Genomic DNA, 24377 nt, shown 5'->3' on the forward strand with positions numbered 1-24377 from the left:
AAGTGACTATTATTTGCTATCGGTTTGCAACTCTAAAAATGATTTGAAAAACATTATTTGACATTTGACTTGTATAAAAAATTGCTAAATTTTTTTAAAAATATTTTTATATAATCTGAACAGTAAAAAGAAAAAAAGAAAAAAAAGAGTGACAGCATGAAGGGTCGCGATGGAAGATAGTGTGTGAGAATAGTAGGCCTTAAGGCTGGGATTAAGATCCAAAGAAATTGCTTGCCCATATTACTTGCAATTTGAACATCAATTGCGATTGCGAGCGGGCCCTTATAAGGTCACCTAACAAGAGTCTCCAGACAAGTAAGCATTTCTATCTTAACGATGTATTGTTTTATCTTAAACTTGATGTATTAAGATAATGACCTCTTTTGTCTAACTTTTCTCTTGACAGAGCTCTAACTATTTCAATTGTTTAGTTTCATAATTTGAGGGTTAGGATCACAAATAGTAAACTAGAATTTAATAAATAATTTCAGCATGCACCCAATAATTGATGTTCTTAATATTTCATAATTTTTTTGTTCCTCTCCTTTTCTTCCTCTTCCTCCCCGCCTTATCATCACCATAGTCACTGCCGTGACAAAAGAAGAAAAAGTAGATGAAGTGAATTGCGCTTTAAAAACACGAGATTCTCATATGCTCGGAGGATACATAACACTTTTAAAGATTAAAATTTAGAGTAATTTTAGAAGTCTTTGTGTAATACCCCAACTTTAAGCCTATAATAGATTTACATGTTAGACTTAGAGAGAAATTTTATGAAGTTTTGGGTTGGGTGAGAGCACGTACACTTTGGTAAATGAGAACTTATACGTGAGTTTTGATAAAAGAGAGAGAAAGGTATTTGTGAGTGAAAAGACAGAACGTGCTTGAGTTGTGTGTCGTTTAATTTCTTTAGATAATGTCTAGGAATTTAAAAGCATGTAGTTATAAGATTCTAAGGATAAGATATTTTCAAAAATTACATATGCTTTGATAACTAATGCTGGTTTGATTAATCATAAGGACATTTAATAAAATTTGAATTCTAAGAGATAAAGTATTCTTTATCACATAGCTTTAGATTTTTTAAACTAAAATTTTAAAACAGAAATTGTCAACAAATATATTTGCATGATATTGTGAAATCTTTTAAATTTTGTAATTGTCTAATATTTAAATATTCAAATAAAATATTTGAAACTTATAAATACAATTATATTTTATTAACTCATTGTTGGGCTTTTGATCCATTTTTACTAAGCTGTCTTAGGCCCAACAAGTTAAGCTTGTACCTATAACCCATCCTCAAGTCTAACATGTAAATCTATTATGGGCTTATAGTTAGGGTGTTACACAAAAACTTCTAGAATTACTCTAAATTTTAATCTTTAAAAGTGTTGTGTATATGAAAATCACGTGTTTTTTTATTAATACTATTAAAAAAAATGTAAAAAGCACGTACTATGAAAAATAGAAACATATACAAAGGCCGGCATAAGCCTTGTCTTTTCAGAGAAATCTGATATATAATTTCCTTCAAACTTGGCAGATAAAAAAATTATGATCGGCCCACTTGAGGATGGAGTGCTCTTATCCGATCAAAGTCCCATACTCATGTGCAAGGCTTTTGAGAGTTCTTCTACTGTCTCCATGGAGGACATACTACTCGGTGTTTGTTGTGTTTTGTTGTTTTTTTGTGGTTTTTTATCTCTTTGAGCTACTCTAGTTAGATCTTTTTGTGAAGATTGCTTCATTAATCGGAGATCGTTACTCCCCTACAACAGATCCAAATGGGAATTTGGTGCCTCTCTTTCAACACTCTCCTATCGGAGGGTGTTGTTGTTTCAAAACTAGTCAGATCTTTGGCTTGCTTCAAACACTACTTTGTTGGTGCTATTTCTTGGTCTGTTGATCAAGATCCAAAGGACTAGGCCATTTTTTGGTCCCATTTCCTATTTGTTTGTATTTTCTGCATTGTATTACTATTTTGAGTTTGTTGTTGGGAAGCTCAACTCTTTTTTCAATTTTTTATTCCTTGTACCCTATCCTTATTTGCTTAAAAAAAAAAACACTCTAACCTAGCACATGTATAACTACGAGTGTCGAGTGCCCTTAATGTCACCCTTGTGTTCAATCATTGGACCATCGATTCTAGAACAAGTAATTAATTATATGACAAATACTGCTAATCTTTTTCATCTTACTCTACATGTTTTGGCAAGTTTAAGGATATGATAGCACAAGGCTCAGTAATCTATCTCCCAAAAAGGGCTTGTTTACCTTTCTTCCACTATATCACTCAATCTCATGTCCTCCATGTTCCTAACTAATTTCCTCGGTATCAATGTATAACTAAATCATTGAATTGATGTGTCACATTCTTATGATCTAGAACACATGAATGATCATTGGAAGTGGTAAGGCACATTGTGATTTGTATATGCTAGAGACTACACTTTTATTATCCATAACAAATTTGTGTATTGTTAATGTTGTGGCCACGCAAACAAATGTCCAATGTAGGAGACTTGCCAAAAAAATAAAGATTTAGGAAAAAGTACACTTTGCCCCTCCAAAATTTGAGACGACTTTCACTTTGACCTTCAATATTTCAATTTTTGCAATGCATCCCTCAAACTTTCAAATTTTTACAATTCGACCAATTTTATCCCAAAATTCTCACATTACCCCTATTTTTTTTTAAAAAAAAAAAAAAAAAAACCATCAGGCCATTTTTGCACATCCAATTCGAGGTGTCGTTTTGGAGCCTTAAACACCTTAAGAAACAACAGGTGGGTGTAATTCAACATAATGGAAATTTCTTTAAGAAACCATATTCTACACCCAGTCTACTTTAAAGTATTAGATTAGTCAACAGCCAAAACAGGATTACATGAACAAAGGCCACAAAAATGAGCTTCAGAAGATTTATCTAGGACCCAAAATTGAGGAAGATGATGTGGAAACCTCTTCAATAGGGACATACGCATCAACTCTTCCAATCTTCATGAAATTCCAACTTCTCCTTGTCCTAATCAAATTTATTTATCAAAATAAAAACAAAATAACGATCATAATCAAACTTCATCATGTGTAGTCTCTCGTCAATAAAAACATGACACATTCCCGAGATACTATACCTATTCATCATCAAACTTTATCTTCTTTGGAGCAGGCTGGATGCTACCCACCTGTAAAATAAGCCAACACATGAATGAGGAGCAGAAACAAAATCAACCACAACTCAGCATAGGCTGGATAATACTTATTCTCCAGTTCTATTTATTTTTAATTCTGAAGCACAATAACTGCTGCAACAGGAAACGATAAACAAACAAGGTATGATTCTTACAATTTCTGGGCATTCATATTCAATACCAGCTGTCTCTATTTTCTTTTGCCTGTTCAGATCTCGCTTTATGATCTTTTCCACCAACTTCTTGTGCTCTTTTAATGTTCTTTCCTGAATAATCATCATGGAACAGTGAGAAGTTCAATAGCTTTTCTTTTCTTATTAATAAAGAAATAAAAACAATAAGCTTCCAGATATTATCCCTTCGTAAACACGTTAAATACCTTGTTTTGACGCTTACATTCAATTTGAACCGAATCAACTGGCTTGTATCGGTAATTAAAACCTCTCCATCTATAAAAGTAATTTAAAAAAAAAAAAAAAAAAAAAAAAGGAAAGAAAATTAAAAGATCAGTGATGTATTGGTAAAAGAGCAAATGTGTTGACTAGCAATGGAACACTATATTGTTCTCGACATGTACATATATGTATCAAGGGAAGTAATTCTAACACTTCTCATGCTTCAGTTTTACAATACCATAAACTCATCAGTAAAGTACACTTGAACAAGAGCCCCACAACCTAGAAATATATTTCATCCTGATGATATCACAAAACTTCAAGACGCATTCCATTCCTACACCCTTTTTTCCACCTTCCCACTGATTGTTCAGCATTTGGACATCCTAAATCCAGATTGGTTGCCATAATGAAGGAAATTAATTTTACCAGATCCAAACACAGTTCCCATTGTATCTGAGTATGCGTCTTCCTATTTTTCTCTGACGATTCCAAACTAATCAAAATGCATAACAATTAATAATGACCTCAATTTCATTTCAATTCATGTTTTTGTTGGCTTCTTTTCACACTCAAATTGTTAGGAGGATGAGAAAGTAAAGCACAAAATCCACCTCAACTTTACTCGTTTGGTACATAGGTGTTAAGGAAAACTATAAGTGTTTATACAGAATGGTATTACAAGACCATAACAAATTCATTTTCCCAAAAAGAAATAAGCTTTGAAGAATAAATTTATTAGGACAAGTCAAGAACAACACTTCTGCACAAGGTACAAACATCTTAGAAGAGAGTAAAATTTCCTTTTGACTTTCATTGCACGAATAAGAAGAAAGTTGAGGAAGTTTCTCATCCCTTCAGTTACTTCCCTCATATTTAACCTTCATTTCCTCTTTCAAGTAAATGGACACCATTTAGACACCAACCATTTAAGTGGGTCACCATATAGATGCAAAAGAACCTAACTATAAAGGAAAAAATTGTACATACTATAAACAAGATTTTTTTTTAATATTATCCTCAGTCTACATCATGTGGATTTGAAAAGAATAATACTATAGTATATGCTAATTAACAGCTTACAATTTGGGATGAACATGTTCTGGAGGAATAAGATGGACTTGCAAAAGATGCTCAAATAATAGTTGATTATGCATACAATCAGCTACAATTTTTGCCACCTGCATAACAAAAGGAAATCTTAAGACTGAAATTAAACATAACTCCAGTGCAATAATAATGATAATGATAGTGGTGGTTAAAAAGTAATGATTATTAACCTCAGGAGACTCAAATTCGATGAAGCCAAAATGCTTTGATTTTCCTGTCTATGAAACAAAAAAAATCAAGGCAAAAAAGAAAAGTTAATAACAATGAAACCGTCAATGCATAAGTTTATAATTACAATGAAACCATCACACATAAGACCAGGTGCCTAACCTTTTTATTCCGTGCAATTCTTAATCTTTTGACTTTACCAAATTGTGTAAAGAAACCTGAAAACAAAAAATCCCCTAATTACCAGTCAGGAAATAGACAAACCCATAGACTTTTTTTCTAATATATAAATGCTTGCACTTTTTCATAATCTTAAAATTAGACAACAAACTAATCACACCTTCCATTTCCTTTTCATAGAAGCCATGCGGTATCCGACCAATGTATAGAACTGTAGCTTTATCCTCAATTGGTTTTTGCTCGGGAAGTTTGCGCCCAGGACCACCTTCTAGTGGCTTTTTGATATGTCAATCAAACAATAAGGTAATTAACAAACAAGTAAATCAATACATAAACAGAAATCTAGAATGTAAAAGAAAAACTAGCATACCAAGAAATCAGCAGCTTCGGTCTTACGTGCAGAAGCCACTAACTGAGAAGAAGCCTTCTTCAAATTTTTCTTCATGGCTTTCTTTGCCTTGACCCCCATCTCACTAGCAAAATAAGAAAATAATAAATTATACCCTTCTTCTTCTTTTTCTTTTTTTTTTTCATTTTAAGCACCACAAGTTCTCTCTCTAAAAAATTAATAAAAATTTTCCTATTGAAACAAATAGGGCCCAGTAATCCATTTGGTTGCTAAGAGGAGAAACTCAAGACATGAATATAAGAATTTCCATTTCTTGGTTTAATTTAAAAAAAAAAAAAAAAAAAAAAAAAAAAAAAAAAATACACCTCAAAATTGAGCTAAGGAAATTTATCAAGTCCCAAAAGACGACCACCACAAAAAAAGAAATATATATATATATATCAAAAAATAAACGACATAAGAAAACCCATATCTCAACAGAGAAGTTCATTAAAAAAAATCACTCCAGAAGAATTCAACCATGAATTATTGGAAATGAACTCAAAAACCCAAACTTTCCAACTCCAACCAACCACAGAGAGAGAATCAACTTCCATGAATAAACTAAATCTCTAATTGGCAAACATGGCGCCACCCCAGAAAGCGATCACAAATCTTTACTCGAATCATTGTTTTTTCTTCCATAAGTAAAATGAACATTTTATTAATAAAGAGAGAAATCCCAGTTATACAGGACGCATACAGAGAATTTCAAAAATTAAGGAGCATTAAAACATGAACAGCTATATAGTTTGATCTTTTTGAAGACAATATCTAGCAACAGAGTAGATACAACGCAACGTGAATCAAGAAATACATAATATACGAAACATTTCACCAAATTAAAGCCACAGAGCAATCATGAATGGCCACGGATATATAAGCAAAGATACAAGTACAGAAATAAAGCCTAAACTGACAAAGCAAAAAAATAAAGGAGAACTGAAAATTTACAACTCTGCATCAACAAGTAAAATTCTTTTCTGGGTTTGTTTCCAAACACAGAAAGGACGAGCATAAACGTATTACAGTGAAGCATAATCGAGATCCGGGTAATAGTATCAAATGACAACAAGACTAAGAGCCAATGAGTACAAGATGGATACCCGAAATTAATTTCCCAGAGAATAAAAAGGCAAGGGAAATTCTTGTTCTTGGCGTCTCGTCAAGAAGTTGGAACGGCTATGAGGGAACCGATTACGAACGGCTGCAACTTCGACTTTTAGGGTTCGGCTTTTTGGGGCAAAAAGCAGAGCTTTCAGTTCATTTTGACTCTTTGAGTGAGGACAGTGAGGGCTTCCTACGTGGGTTACTTGCGGGAGCGTACGTGGCGTTTTCTTTAAACGCGTGGCGCTGATGTGTAAACATGGTGGCGATGTGTCAGTTTGAATGACATCAGTGTAATTTCGAAGTCTATCATACCTTCTCAAATTACCGCTTAATCATTTATTAATAATGTCCTTTTAAATTTTTAATTACGACAATTTTCTTCATAAACTATTAAAAATAAAAAATTTCAATCTTCCTCTCAATTATGAAAATACTCTTAATAAAAAACAAAAAACAAAAAATAAAAACTAAATTTTTATTTTTTTAAAAAAGGTAATCAAGCCACCCCCTTTTAACTCTCAATGAGTCTTGTGACCTATTGTAGCGTGTCCAACAACCACAAAAAGTCTTGTGTGAAGACCAGGGGTGAAAACTTAGTCCCAGTTCTCGGTTATTGGTCAAAATCGGCAACCGGGATCGGGGTACGCGATTTTTTATTTTTGAAAACCGGAACTAGAACCGGGTACTCGGTTAATCAATTATATAATAATCGGCCGGTTCTGGTTAATACTCAGTTATCCAAATCAGGTAACCGGTTTTTTTTTTTTTTTTTTTTGCATTTTGGACTTTTTTTAGGTATTGAGCTTTTCTTGGGCTTAATTTAACCATTTTGTGCCCATTTAAAAAACAAAAACAAAACAAAACAATAGTCTTAAAATGCCATAAAATTTTATTTTAGAACAAAGAAGGATACCTTGCAATTTTTTGGTAGTTTGTGTAGAAATTGCAAATTGCATAGTAATTCAAGGGTAGTACGTGTAATTTTCCCAAAATACTTTTCCCATAGCATTTCTCTTATTCTTCTGTTTCCTGTGGTTTCCTCATGATGTCTTCTAATTGGCGCATTTGACATCCAAATATGTTAAGGAGAAAGAAAAAGCTAGCAGTACCGCAGTACCCAGATGGGTAATTTTGTCTCACATATTCAGCCATAATAATATATTCATCCATGCTTGCCATATGATCATTCAGATTGCAATATTTTTGTCTAGTTTTTAGACGTATGACCCTCCATGTTTTCTACCAGTGGCTTAAGTTGACAGAAAAATACACCAATGAATATCAGAACATGTATCTAAACTTCTTACAGAAAGTTTAGGCATGACAAATTAAGTTCAACTCAACAGGAAAACCAAGAAGTCATCATTCAAGCAATGATACTTGACAGATTCACAGAAGTCTAACTAACAGCCCATGTATAAGATTGTCTCAAGTTGACAAATTCTTACATGAAAGGTGAAACACTTTTATTGAATGATATCCATGAAAGGAATCATAAATTTGTCATGAGAAAGTATGGCCGTATATTAATAGCATTGGAGTACAACAATTCCACATCACTCAAATTCTAGGATACATTGAAAAATCATCTACAACAATGGTATACATGGAAAAATGAAAAACCATCTACACCAATGATACCCATGAAGCATCAAGCTAAGAGTCAATATAGGAGTTGCTAATCTAGGGTAGCACAGTGAAAACCTCCACATCATCCATTTCCGGGCTTCTCACCGAGTATTGAAACGTCCATCCATGGCAAGCACCAGCATGCACCCCATTCTTATTAATGGCAAAAACAGCACCCACGAAATCAGGAAATTTTCTCGCTATTCGTGATATTGCATCCTTAGCAGCAAGCTTGGGTTCCATTCCTAATCTCATACTCTCCACAACTTGATAACTGAAATCAGATGGAAGGATGTCTTAAGATTCAAAAAACAGACCATAAAACAAGAGTTTTTGGTTATAGGCATATCGGGTGTTGCTTACTTATCAAAAAAAAAGGCATATCAGGTGTTGCTAAATAGGGATTGTTTCAAGTGTGAGAACAAATCAGAAGTGGATATACTAAATGCACAAGGCAGAATAGCAGGCAGTCAAGCACGCTTGACACATCCACAACATATTTATTCATTATGAGCCTAAGCCTTCCACAGGATCAGCAGTTTTGAGGTGCAAGCAAACAGAGAGGCAAATTGGGCTGGCAGCAGGCTTAGAATTTACCCCATCCAACAAGGTTACTGTGCTTAGTGGAACACAGCAAGCCAATCCAAATTAAGCCCAAAAAATGAGCCTATATTCTTACTCTGTAAGGAGATGAAGATGATACTAAGCTTAGTAAAGCTTAAGTCAGCTTGACATATTTATCACCATACCTAAAACTTGATTATTATCAACATCACAGACATATCTCGGAGTAAGGCCACTTTGAAATACAGAATTCTCAAATTCTTAACTAATATTAAGTTTGTCAGAGGGAAAAAAGAAGAAGCAGGTATTGACATTGATATTTGACAGTATATATTCTAGTGCTTCCCAGATTTCAGAGAACTTAAAGAATTTTTCTTCCGAATGATTAAAAACAGGTCCCAAAAATGATCCCAGAACTGAAAGTTAAAATCTTGGAATCATTCACGTTACCACGGAAGGAAGCGCATCATAATGTCACCATCTCCAGTTGCACCACATGCACCAATTTCATCGTCGGCATATGCTGAAGATCCTGTAATCGGTCCATCACCTACCCTGCAGTCAAAGAATAAATTTCATTCGATGATTTCTTAAGAGAGCATATACAGCACATCCTCGCTTCTTGCTGGCATCTGCTTCATATGTGCTACTTGAAACATCAATATTATTGAACTTTATATAAGCTGAAATTAGCATTGACTTTAAAAGTTACAGAAGAAAAAAGGACCAGAAAAATAATTCATTAATTACGTCCGTAAATTACATTCATTCTTTAAAGGCAAAACTTAATTTAAAAATATAAGCAAAAACCTGAAATACTCGATTAAAATTTCAGATTTTTTTTGTCAGAAACACTGCTGGAATTACCACTGCCACCTTCACCAACAATTGTCACCGTCACCATCACCATCATTGTTACCACCACCACCTGCCATCACTACTGTCCATGCTGTCGCTGCTGCCACCACTACCAGTCACAAACTCATTGCCATCACCATGACCATTATTGTTGCAACTACTCTAACACACTTAACTTCTAAATTTTCAATATACTTATCCAAAAATAGAATCTATTTATTGTATTAGAGTTCCCATAAATTTAAATTCTGTCATGGATGATGGATTGCAAAACTGTAATTCCTATTTGGAAAAATGCCACATGAAACTCTCTCAAACGTGCTATCCAGCATTGAACCCTCCTACCCTCAAGACTATCAATGCTATTGCACATTCTCATATTAATAGCTCCATTTGGGTACTTGGCAACAAAATGCTAAGGTACAAAATTTCTTCCCAGATCAAAATTTGAAAGTATGTTTTTCTTTGCCAATCTTTTCCTTAAAATAACCTGTAAGCCATTATACCAACAGCATTTCTATTTGTTGGAAAGGAGCAAAATTTCAAATCGACTGACTAGAAACACTTAAGTAAGGAAGAAATTAGAGAACCAATGAACATGGTACCTGGCAGCAAGCAAACTTTAAAATCAGGGATGAATTTCGTTGCACCACAAAAAATTATATGGTTTTTAAAGTTTTGAAAGGTTACAACCAAGGCATGGTCAAGTCCGGTTCCAGCATCCTATAGCTAGTGACTAATCATGACTCTGAATATACAGTTCAAAAATAATTATTTAAGGGGAATGATGACAGGTTTGTTTATTGCAATCACACTGGCAACTACGATATTGCATGCTACAATCATACTGGCACTCAGGATCTTGCAATGTGAGACCTAGAATCAAGAGAAATTTGTTTCAATAGAGCAGCTTATATACAGTATACCATTGATCTTTACTTCATTACCAAACTAACTAATTGGTAATAAATTCATTTTCACCAGTCATACCATCGAACTTTAGGTGAACACCAATAAATGTATGGTTAAGAAAGCATCTTCCAATCAGAAATGAAAGAACCACTTGGCATTCTCACACGTCCCCATGCTGAGTGTTTGAGATCAGCAAACAAGATCCATAAATGTAAAAAGACTTATGAATTTAATACTCCAATCATATGACGATTTATCAAACAATGACCAAAAAGAACACCAAAATATGAATAGGATTTTTTTTTTTGAAAAAAAGGAATTTATGATGTGTAAAATTTGGGTTTTACCAATATAGTTACTACAGTACCAACAAATTACTGGTTCAATATGTTTCAAACATACAATCACATCTGATGGGTGGGAGGCCTCATGTTAACCTTACCTGCCAGGGATTTTAAATGTTGCTCCATTGGTTGATGTACCAACGGCGATGTGCCCCATCTATGCAAGAAAACAAGAATTTCACTTGAATGCAATGAATATATTTAAAGAAAATTTCTGTTATCATTAGCTTACTTTATCAATGACAGCCATTGCTATAGTGTCATGGTTGTGAAGACCAACAAGAGATGATCTCGATTCAATAGTCTCCATCAGCTTGGCTTTGCAACACGTCCCTTCAGTAAGGTCAAGAGAATCCCTTGGATGATATGGGCTACAACTATTGACAGGTAGAACATTTTTCCAAAAATTTGGTTGGCAGTGATTCTCCTTCCATTTACTCCACTTTTCCATAGACTCAGACGAACTAAGGTTCGTGGGTCCTGGAAGACCCATTGAAAGGGCAAACACCGAGGCCTGCTCTCCGACAAGCAAAGTGTGTTTAGTATGCTGCATCACTAATCTAGCAGCTCTTATGCCGTCCTTCACATATCTCATAGCAGCAACAGCTCCAACCTCCATTGTCACCTATGCATGTCCTTAGCAAACACATGATAGATAGTCATTTCTGATGTGCAAGAAACATTCTAGAGCAAAGAGAACAACAGTGGATGGAGAAAACATCAAAAGGGTGAATGGTGGTTACCCCATCCATGACGAGAGCATCAATTGTAGTTTCTCCATTCTCATCTGGACTTCCACCAGGCCCAACTGTTCAGAGCAAAACCACATAAATATGATGGATACTTAAACCAATTAATCGTGTGTTCAACAGTCACAACTGAAAAACGCAAACGCAATCTCTATTGTCCACCAGAAGTCAATCTTTTTAACCATTGGCTCCAAGCACATAAAATACTCTCAATCTAATAAGAAGTTTGTTATTAGTTTGCTTCATTAGATGATAAATCATAAACTTACAAATCAAGAAAACAACCAATAAATTGCTTGCCATGTTTTCTCTTCTGTAGCATGAAAATAAAGACAAACAAATTGATGGGAAGACCTCCATAAGGTGACCACTCAATCAAGTACAAGCAAACTAAAACCACAATTCATATTTTAATACATGATAAAGAACCATACATGGAGCAAAACTATATTATCAGAAAATATCAATTTATTAATAATACTGTCTTCTGTTAATTTTACATAATAGAGACTCAATTTCCCACCTGTGCCATCACACCTCAGTTCCTCACAAGCCGAACAACCCTCCACAACCGAGTCCACGGCTGAAAGGCCACTATCAACAGCCCTCCAACCAGCTCTAACAGCCTCTAAGAAGGGCCATGTGCTCACAACCAGAGGATACTGACCTGAATTCACAGCTCCATGTCCTAATACCTGACAAACAATTGATAGGCAGAAAAAAGTTTTGACTAACTTGAATTAAAAAAGTAAGAATTGCATCATAATATTAAGAAATCAGAATTGTTTGGTTGCTGAGAAAATGTAGGAGGACGAAAGAAATTATACATTTTCAGATACCCAACTAGCTTGCTACATTGGATTTACCATTTTTCGCAAAAACAAAAAGAAGAGACCGCATAAAGATTAAAGTAGTCGGTTTTCTTTCTCATTTTCATTTTCCCAGTAACTAAACAAAGCGAAAGGGGAAAAGATACTGGGAAAGCAGGAACAACCCAAAAACCATAAGGATCAGTTTGTTTGCGAAAGAACCATAAAACAAAACGAGACGGAAATTTGGGATTTTTGTTAACAGATCAGGGCCGAATTGGGTGTAGGAACATTCCAAGTTTTCTTTGAGTTTCCCCATATTCTCAAACACAAAACAGACAGCAATTGCAAAATGGAAGTGAAAAGATGTGTTTCTTAATTGTCTTCATTACCAGATGGAGCAACGTAAGAAGCAAGACACAATGGCAAGGCAGGATCAGGCTTTTGGTAGCCATGGCGAGAGAAAGTCCTTCGGAGTTCCGTGGAAGAGTAGCTGCTGTTTCAACTGAACAGATATTACCGTTTTTGGTTTTTATATAACAAAGTTTTACTCCAATCTAAACATGTGTAAAGAATTATAGGCTGAAAAACAAAGGAATTTACTGTCCGAGTTTATATAAGTCCGGATAATAAATGTGAAATAATATTTATAGGATTTATTTGTCTAAAATCTGTTCTGACAAGTAATTTATAATTTTTTTTTTAAAATTTACTGCTCAAATTATTAGCAATCTCGACAATAAAATTAATTAAAATCTGTATCCAAAAGCATGCGACAATAAACATTATATATGAATTTCTCATGCATTTTTAAATGCACTTCGTTCAATAGATTGGGTTGGCAATTTTAAAGAGAAGAATAGTAGGTGCTCGTCTGGTGTTCTATTGGTCTTAAGTGGATATTATTTTTTTTTTAAAAAAGTTATTATTATTTCTTTCACTTGGTTTTTAGAAAATAATATATACCTACAACTCGAAGAACACCTAACATTTTGCTTTAAAAAAAAAAAAAAAAAAACGTTATGGTTTTATTATAAAATTATAAAGTTAAAAAAAATATATATAAAACAAGAATAAAAGAGAAAAGATGAAAATATAGCTCAATTTTATAGTGTTTTTATTTTTCTGTGCATTGGTTAGGGAAGTGTTATATTAAGATTTGCTAGGAGCTGTTTCAACCAAGTGATATCACAACAAGTGATTTCCAAGGTATTGAAGCTTGAACCAATCTCCCAAGAATTTCTTGAGTTTCTTCAACCTGCCTCAAAAAATTTTCCTTGGGATTGAACAAATGGTGAGTAATCAACTTTAGATTAAACCTAACCTTGGTTTATGCCCCTTACTACAGATAGAGGACAAAATAGTCAATTAAATGGGCTCAAAGGCATGAGAATCACTTCTCAGTGTTGATCTTCTGAACTATTTGCCACTTCCTCAAGCTCCCAGGCACGGTGGTTTTTAATGGATAATTTGTTTGAATAATTTCCGATAACTAACAGCATATATAGGAAATCAATAATGGAGAAAGTTGTCGCTTTTATACAGATCAACGTTATGGATTACATGGTATATAACAAATTAATGGTGAAAAGATGCAGAAAAATTAAAGAACGAAAGAATTGGATCCTAGAAATTACATGAAAAGACTAATATTTAAGTGATGGTACAAGTAATAAAAGAATTTGAGGCCAGGATGTTTAATCGTTTCTCTAGGAGGTGTTGCATTCTGGAGGGAGGCCTTGGGGAAACCTCTTTGCGTCTGTGCAGTAATTGTAAATCATGTAGTTCTTCTGCACCCATTTAAGCCTGTCTTGATTTGCAGTGTCCAGCTCTTGTGAAAGCCATGAATTAGAGTTGGTGGAAGAAGATGAAGTGCAGGAAGATGCTCCAGAGGACCAAATGCAAGCATCGGCTTTGAAGTTTCTGTAGGAAGCAGTGAAGGGAGCTTGGCTCCAATCTGTCTTCACAAGCCCACCTCTTGTCGCCCAATCATCAGCATTCCAGAGACTGGAGTATATCCTCATTGGTTGGTTCTTTGGGAATGCAACGCCAATTGATTCTGAGTTCTTGAACTCTCTAATGGGAGTTCCATCCACAGAGAATCTGAATGAACATGCAGTAAAAGATATAAGTTAAGGAAACAAAAATAAAACAAAAATGTATAGAAAGAAAGATGCATGGATAGAAGGAGTTGGTAAACGTACATAATGCGCTGGGGATTCCAAAGGATTGAATAGGTGTGAAAATCTGCAGTTGGGTCAAACCAGAGATAGAACTGTTGCTCTCTGTTGCCTTTGCCTTGGCTGAAGACATTGGTGTGAAGAATGTAAGGATCACCACTCAGATTCCCCAAGAACTCGTAGTCTATCTCATCCCATGCTGATCCTTTTGAGGATAACTGTATGTAAATTAACAAATACATTAATTCAAAGGAACAGAAATTTGAATCGATGGTTTTAAGAGAAACATATACAGAGAGCAGAACAACTTACATAGTAGGCAGTAACGGTGCCAGCAGAGTTTCCAGGTACAAGCTTGAGCTGCATATCTATCTTTCCAAAGAGAAACTCATTCTTGGACTGGAATCCAGAACCAGAGGCTTTGTCAAGAGACAAACTAAGAAGGTCGCCGTTGTTAAGCATCTTACCTCGGCCATCTCCCCACGTGATGTCAAAATCTTGGTATAAGTTAGCAGCTGTGAGAGTCAGGAAGGAGCTAAGAAGGGTAAGAGCCAGATACATAAATGGAGCACTTGAAGAATCCATGGTAGTAGCTATGCAGATGAAATGGTATCAAATTAGCTAGTGTTTGTATTTGAGTGAGGTTTGGAAGTGGAGAGATGGATGTGGTGAAGCTTGAAGTTGTTTGGTATTTATAGTGAACAAGTGAAGGGAGAATAAAGTAGACGAAATGCATGGGAAGGTCCAGTCAGCTAATAAGCTGAAGACAGTTGTTGGCAACCTGTCTACAGGTGTTCTATTTAAAAGAAAGCTTGGAAAAATTTAGCAGTCAAGATCGCACAACCAAAACCAACATCATTTGTTTTTGTTATCTAATACGCGTTTACATCAGTTTTGAGGAGAAAGTGCAAAATTATTGGTGCTTAGCTCCCACAACTGGCCCATCTATTCTCCCTCTTTCCTTTGTGGGCACCAGCCACCGCCACCGCCTGGCCCCTTGCAATATTTCCAACTAATACCCTTTCTTTGTGCAAGTGCATGCCGGTTCCAACCAATACTCCCAAACCACACAACCACCTACACCACTCGAGACCTAGCACCTTGAAAAGTGAAATCTCACACGTTTACCTTTATTGGTGTCTCCATCTCCATCTAAAAATATACACAAGCAACTTCGTGGATGCCGCTTCAAGTGAAATGGTATTCGAATTACTTATTATTTTATGTTTTACCACTTCTACCACGGTTACTATATAAATAAAGATAAATCCTCCTGATCAAACTAGAGAGGGAAACAATTCTACAAACACATAACGTGCATTACTGTATATGGTATCAGAGCTTACCTGACCAACATCATGACTTCGTCTTCTACAAACGGTAAAAATAAATCTACATAATAAATACCAAGATCTTAACTATCACGATCAGTTTCACAGGAAACTGATAAAACAACATGCTAGAATCCATAGCAACAAATAACCTTCTTAAAATCTTGATAAACACAGAAAACAATTGCTCTTACTTGACCCTCTTTTTTTTTTGACATGTCCACATAAGGAAAGAGGGGAGGAAAATTTAAATTAGTGACCTCTACTTCATAAGGCGTGGTCCCCAGCTGATTGAATTACCGCTTAGGAACCTCACTTGACCATTTTAAGATACATTAATGAATATTGTGTATATTTATAAGAGAGGACCAATTTCTTTATTCACCCATTAACTCCATTTCCCATCAAAGTAGGAGTTCATTCAATAGGAAAATCACTCATCTTAAGTAACCAATAATTTAATAAGATTAGTATTAAATAACCTTATAAGTTATAACATAAATAAGGTAAACATTAGACACACACAGCATATAATCCATCCTTACTGTTGAAATAATAATGATGTAGAAATAATAGCGAAAACAATATAAAGAAAGAACATAATGAATTTAGGAGTGGTTCGGTGTTAAACACCTACGTCTATCTACAATACAAATGTCCTTATTTATAGGGTAATGAATAAATACAAATATAGTAGTCAAATCTCATTGATTTGATTACAATCATCCTTTATATAGAGAATATTTGATATCAATCTAATATAAAATGTACAAAAAATATTATATATATTTTTAATATTCTACACTTGTTTTAATTTAAACAACTACTTTTGTGAGTCATGACGGTTGTATATCAAAAAGACGACATAGTCCCTTCCATTTAGCACAACACTAGCAACACGTTTCCTCATGGTTGGTAAATAAAAAGTGTTTAAAAATATGGTCTAACAAAAATGTTTTTTGTCAAATACTATTCTTGATATCATTCATCCAATCTTATATGTAAGTACAAAATGGACAAAATAAAATCAAAGAGATGTCAAAAGTGTTTAATAACATAAACAATCATTGTTGCAAGAGCTTTACTCTTCTTGTGGGTAGCTTTTATTGGATTTAGCACCATTGGGGCCAGTTGTGAATCTACATAGGGGCGGGTAGAGGCGCCCGCCCCTACAAAAATTTTGAAAAAAAAAATTTACAAGGTAGTTTTACAATTTTGTTAGGACATAGCCCCTACTCTTCTTCTTCCTTCTCCTGCTTCTTCCTCTTGTCCTCTTTCTCTTCTTGCCTTGCCCCTGTCTTCCCGTCTTCCCTCGCCTCTTTTTGCAGTTTTTTATGTATTGCTGGTTTGTGAGATTTTAGTGTTTGTTCAACATGGATATGGAGGTAGAGGACCGAGAATGGGGAATTGTTGATGGGTGATGCGATTTGGGATTTTTTTTTCTCACAATAATGGATCGTCGATGGCTATGAAAAGCAATCGAATGGTACTTTAAACTGCATTACTCTTGTGATACAAGAGATTGCTTATTTTAGCTACAAATAGAATGCTTGGGATAATTATGAGGATAACAAGAGGATTTAGAGAAAAGAAGTTCTTCATAGGGCATGATTTGGGCATATCTGCAGGCCCAATTGCCCACGATCTGACTCCCACATAAATGATATTTGATGGCTTCACCTTGTTAAGGAACACCCGACAAGCTCACGCAAGCTTATCGGATATGATTTGAGGTATAATTTATGAGCCCTTTTTTGACTTGAGTCATTGGCACTAATGAAAGGGCATAAAACTGTTGGCCGAATGTTCCAGCAAGGCACTTCTCAATGGGGACAGTAGGTTAGACAAGGAAAACACAAGTAAACAAGAGAGGAAGTAGCAGCAGAATTTCTGCAGAAAATGTGCACAAAGCAGCAGAAAAACAGAGGAATAAAACAGGGTAGATGAAGACTTTTTTCTGCAAAATGAGCTCTCGGCTCTTTCTTCTACTTTTTTTCTTCTTCTTACATACTGATTTTTTCAGTAGCTACTCATTACAAAAGACAAGAGAAGCTTTTACAAAAGTAAGTTCTAGAACCACACACGTGCTTCACAACACACATTTTCACCTACACAAACTAGAGTTTAGTAAAACACAACCAAAGGTAAAAGTTAACACACACGTGGCTTCACAACACACATTTTCACCTACACAAACTAGAGTTTAGTAAAATACAACTAAAGGTAAAAGTTAACAAGTCAAAGCAGATTAATTTGTAACAAAAACAATGTTAAAAGAGCATGGACTAGCTAGGAGGGAAAAACATCGTAGACAACAAAGAGTAGTTACGCTACAATCAAAAGGGTCTAAAACAATGTTAAAAGAGCATGGACTAGCTATGGGCATTCATTATCATGGGCCATCATCTACAAGAATTGAAATCTTGTTTCGGCACCTAACTCTCATACACAACATCATCCCTCTCAGAGGTTGTCCTCTCTGAAATTCTGGGTCTGTCCCTCTACAGCTACACTTCGTACTGATAATGATCATTTCTAAGGTGTAGTAATTCAATGATATAGAAACACCCTTCTTTTAACCACTTTTGTGTTATAATATTTGTTACAAACATTTATTTTTTCGTCATTGAAAATGTTTTATCATTTGATAATATCTTTACAAGTTTTTATGATAAATAAAAATCATCTTTAACCATTTTGGTTTATAACCGTTTGTATTTATTACTTGGTTATAAGATATAATTTTTATGACCGTTTGTATTTATTATTTGGTTATGAGATATAATTTTTATAACCGTTTGTATTTATTACTTGGTTATGAGTTATTATATAAAAATTAGTTTTAATTGATTTTTACCATTTTGACCATTAGTCATTTGGTCATTAACTATATAAGGAAAAAAACATCCCCAATCCCATGATATAGTGAGTTTGCAACAAGAAAGAAAAAAGGCAAATTCATTTTTTTTTATAAAAGAGTTTTGTCATATTTTAGAAGATTAATTGCATAGAATTCTATTCTATTCAATTTTTATTTTCTCTTTGCGGTTTTTTATCAAGAAGATCAAATGGTTGTTTTACTAGTCTTCGTTATTGGAAGTGCGTCCTTAACGAAGGTAGACGCTATAGTCTAATCCTGAGAGATTGCGTGTCAAAGGATCCGATCACACCGAGTTATACACTCCGAGAGGCACGAATCAACCTTTAAGGACAACGCTAGCTCTTGCGTGATTCTATAGCATTGTGAGATCTTTCCATATTCTATTTTCATCTCTTATATTTTATTTATTTTATTGTTAATATTTATATTGTAATTATTTTATATCAATGAGAATTTGTGCACCGTCCAAAATTATTTCCAACAATCTTAAAGATTGATTATGATGGTTGCACAAATATTTTGATTAGTATCATAACAATAGTATTTAAACTTATGAGAAGGAAAATACTATAAGAGTTTGCGGTATACAATTCGCATATGAGAAAGATGAAATCAAATATTTGAGTGGAAATATTTTGTATTTATTTATCAGAAAAAGAATTTAATTTCTTGTGTAGCTGTTGAAAATGAAAATACTTTGATTGTAAGAATTTTCAATCATTTGAACTCAATTTATTGATTGTCAAATAATCTTTCGTTGTTGGGTTACTATTCTTACAATAAAAAGAGTTATGCCTTTTTATGGATTTTTTAGAACTTAGCATTTTTTTGTTATATTGTGCTAAGCTTGGCCGGAAAACATCCATGTAAATTAATAATAATAACTGTGAGTGATTACTCATTTTTGTGATGGAAAAAATACATAGGTATTGCTAATTGTGTGCAGAGAATGCCACTTTACTAAAGATTTTTGTGGGTAAACACATAGAAAGAGAAAGAGATGTGGTGCACGTATTGAGTCGATTGGTTCTCACGACACCTAATTAGTATGTGGTGACGACAATCTAATTTGGAAGATCTAGGAGTAAAGCTATTGGCTCCGCTGTGAGTTTTAAACTCTGATTCATAGGTCTTATTTTTTAAGACAAAATATACATTTCATTTATTAAAATGAAAAAATTGAGGTTATGATGGTGCTCCTTGATTGAATTAAAGCTGGTGCAAAATTTTATAATTACATGAATTTTGTATATGATAAGCGGTGGCTTCTATTGATTCATCTATTTCAAAAAAGAAATAGTATTTAGCATTTATGTTAGCTATGACATGCTAAATTAGAAAACCACTTTAAGTTATTTGGTAATTCCTCATATATATCATTCAGCTTTCAAATTTCTCTGACATGATGGTTCAGAATAAAATATATGTGATTATTGAGATTCATTTGATACATGATAAATTTATCATATCATAAAAATGATATCATTGGCGTGTTTATTAAAATGAGCCAATAATAATTGATTATTATTTGGTTGGGCTTGATACTTTGCATATATTATTGGGCTTTAGTTAAAAAGATTTTATTTTTAAAATCTTGATAGAACTTGAAATATGCAACCCCTATATATATAATATATAAGGATCATGTTGAAAAATCACAAGTGGTGATTAGTATTTTTAAAATAGCTTTAGAAAACTGTCAATTGACATAAAATAAAGGAGTAAATGACATATCATATTTAAAGAAGGATGAGCTCATGGAAGTCATTTCTTAAAGCATTTGTATGCTGTTAATGAAAATTTATTTTCTTATGACTATTTGATTTATTTTATTAATATTTGGTATGATATATTTGTATATGTAAATCTCGGCTATATCAAGAAAATGAAAAGAAATTTGAATCTAAAGGAGTAGCCGAAATTAGAATATTAGAATAAATGATGAATGCAATGATTGTCAATTTTTGGGCTATCCACCTAAGTGTGGGGGGAAGCCTTTATTTTGTTTGTCATATTTATAAGCATTGTTTGAAATACCTCGAAGTGTGGGGGTATTTGACAAATGTTATGTTACCCAAAACCTAAAATGAGGAAACTTGGTTTTAAAACCTATGATTGTGATTTTATTGGTTTTACATGTAATAGTTCATGCTATAGATTCCCCACTATCAAGAGTGATATTTTAGATTATAATAATATTATGGAAAAAATCCACTTTACCCCCCTAAAGTTTCAGGTGTTTTTTAATTTAAACCCCAAAATTTAAACATTGGTAATGTACCCCCTTAATGTTTCAAAAAATTTCAATTTAAAGCTTCCATCACTAATTTCTGTCAAATTGGACATAAATTCATGAAATTACGTAATTACCCTTAGGCTTTTTTAAAAAAAAAATTTGGTCAAATTTAACAGAAATTAGTAACGGAAGGTTTACATTGAAAATTTTTGAAACATTAGGGGGGTTACATTGCCAATTTTTAAACTTTATGGTTCAAATTGAAAAACTACTGAAACTTCAGAGGGGTAAAGTGGATTTTCCCCTAATATTATTGAATCTAAAAAAAGGTTATTATCTTTGAGCATGTTTTCCTTTGAAAAATAGGGAAAAAATTATTTCATGATTTTTTAGTGCTTCTAATAAAATTGTTGATGATGTGTAAGAGTTGAGAAGAAGCAAGCGAGCTAAAACGAAAGGAATCTCGATATGGATTTTATTGCTTATATTGTTGATGATGATCCAAAATGTTATGGTGAAGCGATTAAATCTATTTTTGATGCAATTTATTTATTTTTAATTTAATTGGTTAGAAGCTATAAATAATTTAAAGCAATTATGTCTAACCATGCTTGGGAACTCATTGAGTTACCTCCTAAGACCAAATCAATTGGTTATAAATAGGTGGTTAAGAATAAGCTTAAACCGGATGATACAATAAATAAGCACATGGTAAACTTGGTAGCTAAAAGCTACAAGTAAATGTATATGTTGATTATTTGATACTTATTTTTCAGTTACTAAAATTGCATCTTTTGTAATGTTATTTGTCATTGTTTATATTTATAAATTTGTTGTACATCAAATGGATGCCAAAGTTATTTTTCTAAATGATGAAGAGATTTATATGGAGCAGCCCGAGGGACTAGTAATCCCCGGTCAAGAACATAAAGTGTGCAAACTAGTGAAATCCTTGTATGGATTAAAGCAAGATCCTAAATAATGGCATGAATAGTTTAACAAGGTGATGTTGTCTATTACATATTTGATTAATGGAGCAAGTAAATACATAACAAATTTTACAATAATGAATATGTCATTATTTACTTTTTTATATATTGATGACTTGTTTATTTTGAACTAACATTGATGTTGTGCATAAAGTTAAATTACTTATTGCATCTAATTTTGATATGTAAGACATCGGTAAAGCTAATGTCAAATTGGACATTAAAGTTATTAGGGATAATGATTGCATTATTTTATCTCATACATATTATGTTGAAAAGATGCTTAAAAGATTTGAGCACTTTTATTATCCACCTATGTCTATATCATATTATTCAAAAATACACTTGGTTAAGAATCACGGTGATGGTGTTTTTGCAAGAAAGATATGTACAAATCATTGGTAGCTTGATGTTTTGATAAACTGTATATGCCTTGGTATTACATATATTGTTATTAAATTGAGTAGATATACTCATAATCATGATATTGAGCCATTGTGATGCAATCTCTAAATTGTTGAGATTCTCAAAAGGCACAATTAATTTTGGTTTGTCTTATTGTAATTATTCTGCTATATTGAAAGGAATGCAACTGTATTATTGATTCAGATGAGCAAAGCCTACTAATGGCTATTATGTGTTTACTCTGGTTGGAGGAGCTATCTCTTGAAAGTCCTCAAAAAGACTTGCATAGCAAGGTTTACTATGGAGTCAGAGTTAATTACCTTGAAAAATGCATGAACTGAAGATGAATGGCTAAAGAACCTATTGTTTAATTTATTTTATTTGCCTTTATATGCTAACATAGCTGGATCTATGTGTTTATTGTGATTGTCAGGCTGCCAAAACTTGAGTAAGAAATTTATAATGAGAAAGTGCACAATATTGTGAGGCAACTTATTGAGACCGGTATATGTCCATGGACTCTGTGAGGTCATAAAAGAATTCTGCCGATTCTTTGACCATGCCACTAGCAAGAAGGCTAGTGAAAGAAGCATCGAGAGGGATAGGACTGATACCCAAATCATGACACTGTGATTGATACCCAACCTCTGTGATTGGAGATCCCATGAATAAGGTTTAATGGAAAACGAAGTCACAAGTGAAATGAGGTATGGTACTGTCAATTTATATTTATTAACTATCTTGTTGAGAAGATTAGTGATTAGTTCATCCCTATGGTGGAAGACTGTACAAGATGCAGAGTGATTAAGGATGAGCTTAAAGCTCTTAATGGATCCATAGTCGCTACATGTTGGGATGGGGTGTTCCTTGCACACACTCTTGATGGATACCACCTATATGAGTGTGGATGTGCTATCTCCTATGAGACTTTAGTAGGTCTTTAGAGCACTCATGAAAGTTATTTTATAGTGTAATAACAAAAGATACAAAGTGAGTACGGATGAGTTTAAAACTCTTAATGGATCCATAGTCCCTACTTGGTAGGATGGAATGTTCTCTGCACACATTCTTGATGGACGCCACCTATGTGAGTGTGGAGGTGGTGCCGCCTTCTATGAGACTTTGGCAAGTCTCTTGAGTACTCATGAAGCCCAGAGGCGCATGGCCTGTATAAAGCGCCAACCCGCTATAGAACAACCAAATTTTCTTTATTTGATTTGATTTGACTTTTTGTTTATTTGATTTGATTTAATTTTTTGTTTTTGGAGAAAGTTATGTGGATGATAAGTTTGTTTAACTTGTGGATTTGGTTAAAAGAGTTTAACTCTACCATGATTCATTAAGTTCCTACTTATTTATCCTAGGTGGGGTTAAAACTTTCGGGTACCACATCAATGCATGCTTTCAATCTCCTTTTATTCTAATGTTTGTAACATGGGGGGGATTGTTGTAATATTTGTTACAAACATTTATTTTTCAGTCATTGAAAATGTTTTATCATTTGATAATATCTTCACAAGTTTTTATGATAAATAAAAATCATCTTTAACCATTTTAGTTTATAACGGTTTGTATTTATTACTTGGTTATACAACTTTTATGACAGTTTGTATTTATTATTTGGTTATGAAATATAATTTTTATGACCGTTTGTATTTATTACTTGGTTATGAGTTATTATATAAAAATTAGTTTTAATTGATTTTTACCGTTTTGATCATTTGATTATTAACAAATGTTTTACTGTTTTTTTAGTGTTAGGACCATTTGGTCATTAACTATATAAAGAAAGGAAGCATCCCCAATCCCATGATATAGTGAGTTTGCAACAAGAAAGAAAAAATGCAAACTCATTTTCTTTATAAAAGAGTTTTGTCATATTTTAAAAGACTAATTGTATAGAATTCTATTCTATTCAATTTCTATTTTCTCTTTGCGGTTTTTT

General features: G+C 33.6%; 3 protein-coding genes across 5 annotated transcripts; all 3 read right to left on the reverse strand.

Annotated features, from left to right (window-relative positions):
- Positions 1 to 2796: 2796 nt before the first annotated feature.
- LOC132189839 (putative RNA-binding protein C1827.05c) lies at positions 2797 to 6724 on the reverse strand. 2 transcript variants are annotated; one of them, XM_059604649.2, is made up of 10 exons: positions 6542 to 6724; positions 5418 to 5520; positions 5208 to 5322; positions 5030 to 5085; positions 4870 to 4917; positions 4673 to 4770; positions 3574 to 3643; positions 3350 to 3460; positions 3138 to 3188; positions 2797 to 3028 (listed from the first exon to the last, which is right to left on the reverse strand). In XM_059604649.2, the coding sequence occupies exons 2-9, from the start codon at positions 5514 to 5516 to the stop codon at positions 3138 to 3140; spliced, it is 648 nt and encodes a 215-aa protein (XP_059460632.1). In that variant the 5' UTR covers positions 5517 to 5520; positions 6542 to 6724; the 3' UTR covers positions 2797 to 3028. The 2 variants fall into 2 exon arrangements, with proteins under 2 accessions (XP_059460632.1, XP_059460633.1); XM_059604650.2 differs by having other exon boundaries at positions 2797 to 3188.
- A 1217-nt stretch (positions 6725 to 7941) lies between these two features.
- On the reverse strand, positions 7942 to 12899 carry LOC132190290 (N-terminal nucleophile aminohydrolases (Ntn hydrolases) superfamily protein). 2 transcript variants are annotated; one of them, XM_059605235.2, is made up of 7 exons: positions 12803 to 12899; positions 12125 to 12296; positions 11596 to 11660; positions 11085 to 11477; positions 10951 to 11009; positions 9189 to 9293; positions 7942 to 8448 (listed from the first exon to the last, which is right to left on the reverse strand). In XM_059605235.2, exons 1-7 carry the CDS (start codon positions 12863 to 12865, stop codon positions 8229 to 8231), a joined length of 1077 nt encoding a protein of 358 aa, XP_059461218.2. In that variant the 5' UTR covers positions 12866 to 12899; the 3' UTR covers positions 7942 to 8228. The 2 variants fall into 2 exon arrangements, with proteins under 2 accessions (XP_059461218.2, XP_088375473.1); XM_088519347.1 differs by lacking the exon at positions 12803 to 12899 and having other exon boundaries at positions 11085 to 11488; positions 12125 to 12149.
- Positions 12900 to 13982: 1083 nt separating this feature from the next.
- On the reverse strand, positions 13983 to 15279 carry LOC132189101 (putative xyloglucan endotransglucosylase/hydrolase protein 23). Its single transcript, XM_059603626.2, has 3 exons — positions 14903 to 15279; positions 14615 to 14808; positions 13983 to 14513 (listed from the first exon to the last, which is right to left on the reverse strand). The coding sequence occupies exons 1-3, from the start codon at positions 15173 to 15175 to the stop codon at positions 14120 to 14122; spliced, it is 861 nt and encodes a 286-aa protein (XP_059459609.1). The 5' UTR covers positions 15176 to 15279; the 3' UTR covers positions 13983 to 14119.
- Positions 15280 to 24377: the final 9098 nt, after the last annotated feature.

Source organism: Corylus avellana, chromosome 9 (genome assembly GCF_965113065.1).
Source record: "Corylus avellana chromosome 9, dhCorAvel1.hap1.2, whole genome shotgun sequence".
Taxonomy (NCBI): domain Eukaryota; kingdom Viridiplantae; phylum Streptophyta; class Magnoliopsida; order Fagales; family Betulaceae; genus Corylus; species Corylus avellana.

Excerpts from the sequence above, each read along its gene's own strand:
- LOC132189101 (XM_059603626.2), bottom strand. The coding sequence starts at position 15,175 with ATGGATTCTTCAAGTGCTCCATTTATGTATCTGGCTCTTACCCTTCTT. Across the intron at positions 14,809-14,902 it reads GCACCGTTACTGCCTACTAT|TTATCCTCAAAAGGATCAGC; the intron begins GTAAGTTGTTCT and ends ATTTACATACAG. Across the intron at positions 14,514-14,614 it reads TGGAATCCCCAGCGCATTAT|ATTCTCTGTGGATGGAACTC; the intron begins GTACGTTTACCA and ends ATGTTCATTCAG.
- LOC132189839 (XM_059604649.2), bottom strand. The coding sequence starts at position 5,516 with ATGGGGGTCAAGGCAAAGAAAGCCATGAAGAAAAATTTGAAGAAGGCT. Across the intron at positions 3,461-3,573 it reads AATGTAAGCGTCAAAACAAG|GAAAGAACATTAAAAGAGCA; the intron begins GTATTTAACGTG and ends ATGATTATTCAG. Across the intron at positions 3,189-3,349 it reads AATATGAATGCCCAGAAATT|GTGGGTAGCATCCAGCCTGC; the intron begins GTAAGAATCATA and ends CTTATTTTACAG.
- LOC132190290 (XM_059605235.2), bottom strand. The coding sequence starts at position 12,865 with ATGGCTACCAAAAGCCTGATCCTGCCTTGCCATTGTGTCTTGCTTCTT. Across the intron at positions 12,297-12,802 it reads TTCTTACGTTGCTCCATCTG|GTATTAGGACATGGAGCTGT; the intron begins GTAATGAAGACA and ends ATTGTTTGTCAG. Across the intron at positions 11,661-12,124 it reads ACTGAGGTGTGATGGCACAG|TTGGGCCTGGTGGAAGTCCA; the intron begins GTGGGAAATTGA and ends TGCTCTGAACAG.